The 10,625-nt window shown below is 36.9% G+C and overlaps 1 protein-coding gene across 1 annotated transcript; it reads left to right on the top strand.

Annotated features, from left to right (window-relative positions):
- Positions 1 to 286: 286 nt before the first annotated feature.
- Positions 287 to 10,371, top strand: LOC135711853 (D-3-phosphoglycerate dehydrogenase). Its single transcript, XM_065234826.1, has 6 exons — positions 287 to 647; positions 712 to 762; positions 9,074 to 9,228; positions 9,308 to 9,660; positions 9,741 to 9,959; positions 10,058 to 10,371. The coding sequence occupies exons 1-6, from the start codon at positions 564 to 566 to the stop codon at positions 10,192 to 10,194; spliced, it is 999 nt and encodes a 332-aa protein (XP_065090898.1). The 5' UTR covers positions 287 to 563; the 3' UTR covers positions 10,195 to 10,371.
- Positions 10,372 to 10,625: the final 254 nt, after the last annotated feature.

Here is a 10,625-nt window from a genome sequence, read left to right as displayed (position 1 = left end):
AGATAGGCTCAATCGAAAACAAGACTCTCCGCTTTGCACTGATAATGCAATGCCCTGTATGAAATCGATCAGCCCTTGGAAACAATTCAACGCGTAGGGAGAGAGAAATTGTAATAAACAACATGTTAGCAGTAAACAGGAACAGTGAGTTAGAATGATGCGCACATACGATGGAGGCAGATACGCAAAAGCAGCGTGTATTGGTTAGAAGTTTAAGTTTAAGCGACTATTGACGAACGTTGCATGCTGCTGCAACAGGAGTGATAGTTATTCCTATACTAGTGCATCAGTGCAATCCTATCGCTGGAGCTTCCCGCGTCTCTATGCAGCCAGCAAGTGCAGTTTTGCATTTTCAAGTGTGACCGGTTTCTAGCCGTTCTGTGTGCTCCAAGGAATAGTTGAAGAGGCTTCTTCAGTGCCTAGAAAGTCGTTAGTATCAAATTGTAAGCGCAACTGTGCAGTTGTTCGGAGAACTTGGCGTCAATTGATCTCAATTGAAGTGACTTTGTGTTCGGTTGTAATAAAGCCTGGTGGTTTGTTGCCTGACTTGTAACTAGAAAACAATGCCTGTGGGAATCAAAAACGTACTCGTGTGCGATGCAGTCGATAATGCGTGCGTCAAATTGTTGCAAGATCATGGAATAAATGTTAGTTGTGCAGCACGTCCCACATTGGGTATCCACAATAAAACGATGATTTTGTGTGTTTCAGGTGGATTACAAACTAAAATTGTCGAAAGATCAGCTTGTTGCTGAAGTGAAGGTAATTTAAAGGAATTTATTATTTAAAGAAAAAGTTTTGAGAAGTAAAAGAGGGCCCTGCAATAATTCAGTTGTTTGTTTTTACGATTTGTAAACCCCTTCCCCTTAAGTGCTTATGTAATTAGTGCATGGTCCAAAGCCAAATGATCATATTCTCCCATTTATCGGGATGTACTCCTCAATTAAAAGCATTGATCGTTACCAGCTATGAAATCATCCTCAGAACTTTGTTCTGAATCCTTTGAAGTGATTTTTTCCTGGTACTGCAACAACTAGACCATATTGGCACAGCGTAAAGCATGGCCGGTCTAAAAACTTGTTTAAATATTAGAAGTTTATTCGTCAGGCAAAGTTTGGATTTTCTGTTTATAAGAGGATACAAACATTTAATATATTTGTTACATTTAGCTTGAATGCCCTTAATGTGATCTTTAAAAGTTATTTTTTGGTCAAGTATTAATCCAAGATATTTCACTTGGTTTGACCAGGAAATTGGAACTCCGTTCATAGTGACTATGTGACTACTACTAGGTTTCAAAAAGGAAGCTCTAGGCTTTTGTGGAAATATTATAAGTTGAGTTTTGGAAGCGTTGGGAGAAATCTTCCATTTTTGTAAATAAGAAGAGAAAATATCTAAACTTTTCTGCAGTCTGCTGCAAATAACACGAAGACTTCTTCCTTTAGCGGAAATGCGTGTGTTATCAGCGAACAAAGATTTGTGGCAACCCTGAAGCAAATCAGGGAGGTACGAAGTGAAAATGTTATACAATATAGGCCCAAGAATCCCAACTAACAATCGCCTATTGAAGAAACGACTTCTTGACGTTTTATTCAACTGCATGCTTATTAATAATGCAAGTATTTTATTTTTAGTAATAACTTCTGTTCAGGCTTTGTTCACTCAAATCTGGAGAATTAATTCAACCACAACATCGAAATATTTGGTGTTGAATAAGGTATGTCGAGAAGCTTTTATTCGACTTACAAAAGTTGTAACAGAGCTTATTCGATAAAATTTTTGATTATTCAGCGTTTATTAGACATCACTGCTTCCCCTTATTAATTAAAACAGTGATGCTCTGTAAACGCTTGTTTAATTAAACATTATTATACATTTATTAAACGATTATTCAACTGTGGAAAATTAACCCGAAAATAAAGAGGGACGGGGATGGGTGTAAGTTATTCTTAAGTAGTGTTTTGTGTTCATTATTTCTAACGTGGCACGTACCACAAAGTATTAGTTGCATGGGATTCGAACCATGGACTATCCGACCATCCGCCGCTTGCCTTGTCATCTGAGCTATCCTAGAATTCATCATATGGGCAACTCAATAATCAATAAAAGCTTGCTTGAAAGTGAATACCTATAGATATAGATATATCAGTACTCCCGATCGCAACTCTAGCTCCTTAAAGGCCTTGTGGGAATGATTGTTACCTCTTCACCTCTCCAATTCCAAGGAAAGGATGCTCGGTTATTTTTTAAACTAGATCAATGCATGTGAGTCATGTAATCGATGATTACCATTTAAATTAATTAGGCGTAGAACACAAATATAAAAAGGGTTGAGCTTGGGAATTGAACTCACGACCTTCTACTTGGAAAGCAGAAACAGTAACCACTACTCTACTGATTTCTTCTTGTTGTTAGACTGAACCAGTGTTGTGGAATAATGCATCGAAAACTTTTATTAAGCATTTACAAGGCATGTGATTAAAACATGGACGCATAGTGGTATAAGAGCTATTATGCTGATTGTATTCACCTTTATTCAGCAATATTGTAAAGCAATGCAATGAAATCTAATAATGGAGCTACAGAACATGTATTAGACGTCTAATAAAGTATGTTATTAAATCAATTGAAAACAGTCGAATTAAAGTGTCAATGTACGTACAAATTACACTTATTCAGTTTGTTATTAGATCAAACTTCAAATGTTGAATTGGGAAGATAGTCAGCGTTTATACAGCTTTTAATAAGAAAATTAATCAGATCTTAGCAAACAGTGGAATAACTGTGCATCTATCGATCTCAATGAGGTTTTTTAAGCACATAATTCGACTACTCTTTTTATTCAGCATTGTACACTGTAATAGCATTTATTCAATATATATGCTTATTCGTGACTCTGAATTGTTTGTTGGGATGCTACCCTGAGGAATTCCTGCTCTAACAGGTAGTCGATTAGATTTAGAATTTATTTTACCTGCAGAGTTCTGTCAGTTAAATAATTTTGAACTAATTTCATAATACAAAGTGTAAAATTAAACTTTTTCAATTTAGCAATCAAACCTTCATGCCAAACACTGTCGAATGCTTTTTCTATGTCTAGAAGAGCAACTCCAGTTGAGTGGCCTTCAAATTTGTTTGAACGAATTAAATTAGTAACTCTTAAGAGTTGATGAGAAGTTGAATGCCCATGGCGAAACCCAAACTGCTCTTCTGGAAAAATTTAGTTCGTTTTGATGTGAAGCATCATTCTATTTAAAATTATCTTTTCAAAAAGTTTACTTTTTGAAGAAAGCAAACTTATTGGACGGTAGCTAGAAGCTTCAGCTGGATTTTTATCCGGCTTCAAAATTGGAACAACTTTTGCATTTTTCCATTTATCAGGAAAGTATGCCAAATGGAGACATCTGTTAAATAATTTTACCAAGAAAGACAAGAAACTCTCTGGGAGTTTATTGATGAGGATATAGAAAATTCCATCATCACCTGGAGCTTTCATATTTTGAAACTTTTTAGTTATAGACCTTACTTCGTCCAAATCAGTCCCCCAGGAATCATCAAAAATATTTTCCCGAGAGAAAATATTCAGAAAATCCCGAGCAACCTGATTCTCAATAGGACTTTCTTTAAGCGCTGGATTTGGCTTTTGAGGTTTTTTTCAAATTTTTTATGAGTTTCCAAAAGGGTTTGGAACTCGGGTCTAATTTAGAAACATTATTTTCAAAAGTTTTGTTCCTCAGGGCAGAGAATCGCTTTTTAATTTGTTTATGTAAATCCCAGATAACTTTCATGGCAGGATCGCGTGTTCTGTGATATTGTCTCCTACGGACATTTTTAAGACGGATCAAGAGCTGAAGATCGTCATCTATTATAATTGAATCGAATTAAACCTCGCATTTTGGTACTGAGGCAGCTCTTGCTTCAACTATAGAAGTAGTCAGAGATTCTTATGCTCTTATGCTCTTAATTTCATCTTTGGTTTGCATTCCACAAATGTTCGATATTGCTCCCAATCAGCTCGATAGTAGAGCTGTTGGGATTAGAAATTATTTCTTGGGATATTTCAAAAGTTACTGGAAGGTGATCAGAACCGAAGTCAGCATGGGTAACCAATTGGCTTCAAAGTTGACATGCATCAGTTAAGACCAAATCAATAGTTGAGGGATTTCTTGCTGAAGAAAAGCATGTTGGCCTGTTTGGATATTGAATAGAATATTACCATTGGAATTGCTTTGAGCATTATTCCATGAGCGGTGTTTTGCATTAAAATCACAAATTATGAAGAATTTAGACCTATGACGGGTAAGTTTCTGAAGGTCACCCTTGAAATAATTCTGTTGCTGACCTACACATTGGAATGGCAAATAGGCAGCTATAAAGGTAAGTTGTCCAAATTTTGTTTCGGCAGAAACTCCCAAAGTTTCAAAAACTTGGGTTTCAAATGAAGAAAGAATTTGATGTTTTATTCGTCTATGAACAAGGATGGCAATGCCACCACTGGTTCCATCAAGACGGTCATTTCGATAAATGAAATAATTTGTGTCCCTTTTAATCTTATGATCAAGTCCGGAGATGAACTAGCCAAACACAAAAAATCTCCCTAATAAAGATTTAAAAAAAATATATATGATCAAGTTTAAGAAACGTTTTAGTTATAACGGAAATATAAACGTTATGCGGCGCCGGTGGTGTAGTGGTAAACGTGATTACCTCTCACCCCAGCAGGCCTGAGTTCAATCCCAGTCGGCGCCGCCGGGATGTTCAGAGGCATAACATCTCTGATTTCTGTAAAAATTCCATTGTAGGTGCAATAGCAGCATAGGTAGCTCAATTTACTCGCTGGACATTGTTAGCAGCGAAGGGAGCAGGTATAGATAAAGGAAGCAGGGGTAATATTTGTACCTACGGGTACGAATGTAGAATTTGTTCCTCGCTGACCGTTGTTAAAAGCAGAGGAATTTGTACCTGCTCGGGAACGTGGAGCGTTTCCTACCTGTCACTTAGACCGAGATTGTAGGATCGCTTTGCGAGTCTTACATTCCCAAAAATTGTATTTGTGGTTTTCACAACAATTTAAACATTTGAACACTTCACTCGGACATGGAGCAAAAGACAGCTTTTTCTAAAAAAAAAGGCAGCTTTTTCTAAAAGAGACGAACCAGCTAAAGGCTGAAAGCAATTCTAAGGCTGCTTAGTTTACTAGACTTGAAATGAACTAAATAAAAATCATCGGAACTTCCGTTGCGTGAATCGCCAGGACGGGATTTCATTTTCATTTTGATTACTTGGACAGGCTCAACTCCAAGTAATTTAGTCAATTCATTTTTGATCTGATCCAGGGATTCACCACTGGGCAGACCTTGCAAGATAACCTTAAACAAACGTTCAGTTTTGATGTAGTAAGTAAAAAATGGTGTTGCTTCTCAGTAAGGTACCTGAGAAGACGTTTGAATCCATCCAAGGCTTCAGACAATACACGGCATAAGTGAAAACTTAAATTGAACGAAGTTCAAAGGTTCTTTGCGAAGAGCATGGAAATCGGAACTGTTTACAACTTTTTCCTGTTTGGCATTAAGCCGGGAATGTTTAATTGAATTTTGCCTGGATGATGGAACATTCTCATCATCCGTAAGCATATCAAATTGATTGCTGAATTGAATTTCAACATAAGGGGGATCAAGCGATTGCCCTTTTCTTGTGCGCTTAGGCGCCATGGTGACAGAACTAAATTTCTCCAAATCGACTTCCATGCAGATTACTATAAGAATCCGATGGATCGAAGAGGAATTTTCCAAATCGATGTCCAAGCAGGATTACCTCGGGTAGGGTTTAAACAAGGATCTTAGATGAATAATAGTCGAACAAGGTAGATCATTTGCAGGTAATAGTGAGCGCTGAGAAGTGCACAGTTTGAAAAAGTAGTGTAAATTTCTGTTTAGTATGATGCACATAAATGGAGCGTCACATAGCATATACGTTTACATTATATATCATGTAAAATTCTGAGACATTTCATGCAATGTAGCAAATATTGTATACAAAATTCCATTGTTGTAAACAACATTGTTTACAAGTTGCTCGTTTGCGTGAAATGAAATGCAAGTTTACGTGAATGAATGTTTACATCACTATTAAAATTCATAATTTTTATCTGTGTGCTGTTTAAATTTATTGTAGCTTTAGGTAGCAGTAACACTTCCTTCAGGAAAAAATCAAATAGATTCACACGGCAAGAGAGAGCTATGCGGACTGATTCTGCACCTATTAATGCCCTGCTCGCAAAGGCGATCGGTCTATCGACAGTTTTTTCATTTGATAACACCGCTGCTATCGCGTAATTGTTAGCATTTGTGGTGATGACAAATGTATCCTCAAAATTTGGCTATACAAACAAGGATTCAGATGTAGGGCATGTTTTACGCATTTCAAGAGCTGCATCACAATTACTTGTCCATACAAATTTTACATTCTTCTTCAAAGTTCAAAGGTTTCCTGTATTTTGCAATGTTTGGGATGAATTTTACATAAAAATTAATTGTATTTATAAATGATCTAGCATATGTCACTGTAGATGGACATTTCACCTTTTGAATAAATATACTTTCTTCATTTTCTTTGGTTGGTATTATTACCATATTGATTTATTATATGACCAAGATATTTGATTTCTGTTTTCAAAATTTAACATTTTTTCGGTGCCAATTTTAAATTTGTTTGCGTAGTCTCTGCAACACTTAATATAAGTTTTCATTCCGTTCTTCGATTGTTCTTCTTGAAAGGATGCCATCATCCACATCCGGCTCGAAAATTTCCAATTGCATATAATACCGTATTCATTAATTTTTGAAAAGTTGATGGGCTATTCCTTAATCCCATAGGCATTCGTGTAAATACAAAGTGACACGAATTAAAAGGAAATTAAAAGAACCTTTGAGAAATTCACTGATGTTCAGAACTTTTTAAAGTAATTTCGTAAACTTCAGGGGTGCTATTGGGATGATTCATGAGCTTTCGGGAATATTCGTCATTCAGAGAAGTTAGAAGTTTAAAGCTCACTGCGGAAAAGTTCAGAGTTCCAGTTGCATAATCATCCGGAAAAATGTGGGTAATTTAGGTTTTTGGATTTTATCATGCTCTTGTAGAACATCCCAAGTAACAATTTTGGTTTTGTAGCGGCGCCGGTGGCGTCAATAACATATCTTTCATTATTAAGAAATTGAAAGTTTTAATATATGCTGACGACATTAAACTTTTTTTGGAAAAGATGCCAAAGACATCATCACATTTAAAGAGGAAATTCAAATATTCCATACTTTGTGTCAAAAAAACCTGCTACAATTAAATATAAAAAAATGTAACTCCATTACCATTAGTAGAAAACAAATCCTACCCGATATAACAATCACTTTAGGAAACCAGATCGTAGAAAAGTGTGATAGAGTCAGGGATCTAGGTGTTATTTTGGACTCAAAACTTACTTTCACCGATCATTATAACACAATTATTAACAGAGCTAACAACATGCTTGGTTTCATAAAACGTTTCTGCTATAACTTTCATGATCCTTATACGATAAAAACATTGTACATTGCTTATGTAAGGTCGATATTAGAATATTGCAGCATAGTTTGGTCTCCTTTTTCAATCACACACGAAGAAAGAATAGAGTCCGTTCAAAAGCAGTTTCTTTTGTATGCATTCCGCAAGTTAGGTTGGACTGTATTTCCTCTGCCATCTTACACAGCTCGGTGTATGCTCATAAATATCCAAACATTAAAAGAGCGGCGTGAATTTGCTATGATTTCTTTCGTAAACGATATCGTATCACATCGAATTGATTCAATAGAACTATTGTCATCCTTAAATTTATATACACCATCTAGGCATTTACGGAATAGAAATATATTTGCTACAAATCGTCATCGTACGAATTATGCCAAATTTGGACCCTTGAACCAAATGATGGATACATATAATAAGCACTGCGATAACATTGACTTTACAATGACAAAAACCAAATTAAAGCAATATTTTAATTCCTCGCATAACGTCAACTAGAAGTAATGTTTTAACTTGTTCTTAAGACATATTATAAAAAATATAAACAAAGACAAAATTGTAAAAATAGCACTTAAGACAACAATTGTAAAACGGTCTACACTGATTGACGACAAATAAATAAATAAACATACATTTTTACCAAAATCCCCATACAAACTTTAAACCGAAAGGGCACGAGCTGGCCGAATGAGCAAAAATTTACAGAGAGTGATGGCAAAAAATTTCTGCCAAATAAATGTAGGTCAACCTAATGAGTATCAGCTTCACAGTATTGCCTCGGATACACTTGGATGACAAATTATGAGCATTATTTGTATAATAATGATGAGCACTATACAACAACTATACAAAAACTATACAAGTGTGACAATAGATGTGCTCATAATTTATTATACAAATAATGCTCATGTTCATAGTTTGTCATGCAAGTGTATCCACGGCATATCTTTTCCCTAAAAACTAAAAAAACATCAGACTATGCTGTGTTCAGTCTAGGGAGTTATAACATGTTACAAGGCTATCTTGATGACATTTCTTTGTAACATGATACATTGTCGTAAACAAGGCGTTACTGAGAAGTCATTTAGCGGCACACATATATTTTAATAAATGAACCCTCTGGCATGAACCAATTTGTCGTCAATCTAATTTGCCACATTTCCTGAGAACGGCTTTGCTCACCATATTGCGTTTCTAAAAATTGTATCTTCAGCGTTTTATGGAAGGTTTGTGTTTGTTTATTTTATTTATTTATTTATGTTATGGTCAACAGGTAAAATATGCACCCCAATGACAGTATACTTATTATAGACAAATTAACATAAAATACCCTTGAAATTGCATTTATTTCTAAAACGGGAAACATTGAAGTCAAATACGTTGTAGCATCTGTTCTCCGCTAAGTATCATTCTTAACGCTTTAATACAATGTTGCAGCATGCCCACCATATAATCGCCCTTAATATCAATGTCGGGTGCTATTTGTGGTAGATTGATTACTATTTGTTTTGCTCAGGGCTATGATGCGCTCATCGTACGTTCCGATACAAAAATTACCGCCGAAATACTGGACGCCGGTTGTGGAAAGCTCAAAGCTGTCGGACGGGCAGGAGCTGGCGTTGACAATATCGACATCGTCGCTGCCACCAGAAATAATGTCATCGTCCTGAAGTGAGTATTCGACCGGAAGGTTGGCTAGTCTTTTAAATCTATCGAATGCACAGCTCATTCATTACCTTCTTGTTGATAGTGCTCCCGGTGGAAACTCCATCTCAGCATGTGAGCTCACATGTTTCTTGATTGGAGCTTTGGCGCGACCGTTTTGCCCAGCAGCCAGCAGCATGAAGGAGGGGCGCTGGGACCGTAAGCTGTACTCGGGTAGTGAGCTTTATGGCAAGACACTAGCAGTCCTCGGCTTGGGACGGATCGGTCGGGAGGTTGGCATTCGCATGAATGCGTTCGGCATGCGTGTTATCGGTTTTGATCCGATTACAACGCCGGAGGAAGCCAAAGCGGCAGGTATCGAGAAGATGGAGCTGGATTATATTTGGCCTCTGGCTGATTACATTACCGTTCATACTCCATTGATTCCGGCAACTAGGAGTGTGTATTTCTTTCTCTTAGCGATAAGCTCGATGCCTTAGCCATGTTGTACTTATAACAAACAATACCGTTAATTTCAGATCTCATATCGGCTGTCACGTTGGCAAAGTGTAAAAAAGGAGTTCGTGTAGTAAATGTAGCCCGTGGTGGCATCGTCGATGAGGCCGCTCTTTTTGACGCTCTCGAAAGTGGCCATTGCGGTGGGGCAGCTATCGATGTCTATCCTGAGGAACCACCGAAATCGGAAACCAGCAAAAAACTCATCAATCATTCGAAGGTTGTTGCAACGCCCCATCTAGGTACGCAAGAATTGATATTTTGTTGCTGACAGCGACTTTTGGTGCTGGGTTTTCTTTTGTTCTAAATGTTTTCTTTTTTTTTGGTTCCCAATCAACAGGAGCAAGTACGTCAGAGGCTCAGGTGCGAGTTGCCGTGGAAGTGGCAGAGCAGTTTATCGCATTGACAGGAAAATCGACTGAATACACCCAGTATGGGGGTGTTGTTAATCGGGAGGTTTTGAAGAATGTGCTTTGAATTGAATTAGGATCGGATATTCTTAGCTTCGTTAATTATTCATCAGCTGATGCTTACTTTTCAGTTTCGAGATTATTCAATTATAGTAGCCGATATGTCTAGGCTAGTATTATGGAATGAGGATAATTCATTCAAGTTTTAAACATTGTTTCATTAATTAAATAAATGTATGTTCAACAGGACAGAAAGAATGATTATCCCTTTGTGAACTTTCTCAGCCTAATGAATGTAGGGATAAAATACACGCCGACATGATAATATGACCATCCATCTGTTTTAAAGTACTTTTAAAGCTGTACTTTAAATGAAAATTACACCAAATGGGGCTGTCCATAAACTACGTAGACAGGTTAGGGGGGGGGGGGTTGAGAATTATCCAAGGCCCATACAAATTTAAAAAAATGTATAGACAATTGTCAACGCAGGGGGAG

This window comes from Ochlerotatus camptorhynchus, unplaced genomic scaffold, assembly GCF_037179485.1.
Source record: "Ochlerotatus camptorhynchus isolate MF236.1 unplaced genomic scaffold, CSIRO-AGI_Acam_v1.1 ptg000038l, whole genome shotgun sequence".
NCBI classification, from domain to species: domain Eukaryota; kingdom Metazoa; phylum Arthropoda; class Insecta; order Diptera; family Culicidae; genus Ochlerotatus; species Ochlerotatus camptorhynchus.
This window is presented reverse-complemented; position numbering and strand designations above follow the sequence as displayed.

Coding starts and splice junctions, on each gene's coding strand:
- LOC135711853 (XM_065234826.1), top strand. CDS start 564: ATGCCTGTGGGAATCAAAAACGTACTCGTGTGCGATGCAGTCGATAAT. Junction 648..711: donor TGCAAGATCATGGAATAAAT/GTTAGTTGTGCA, acceptor TGTGTGTTTCAG/GTGGATTACAAACTAAAATT. Junction 9,661..9,740: donor ATTGATTCCGGCAACTAGGA/GTGTGTATTTCT, acceptor CGTTAATTTCAG/ATCTCATATCGGCTGTCACG.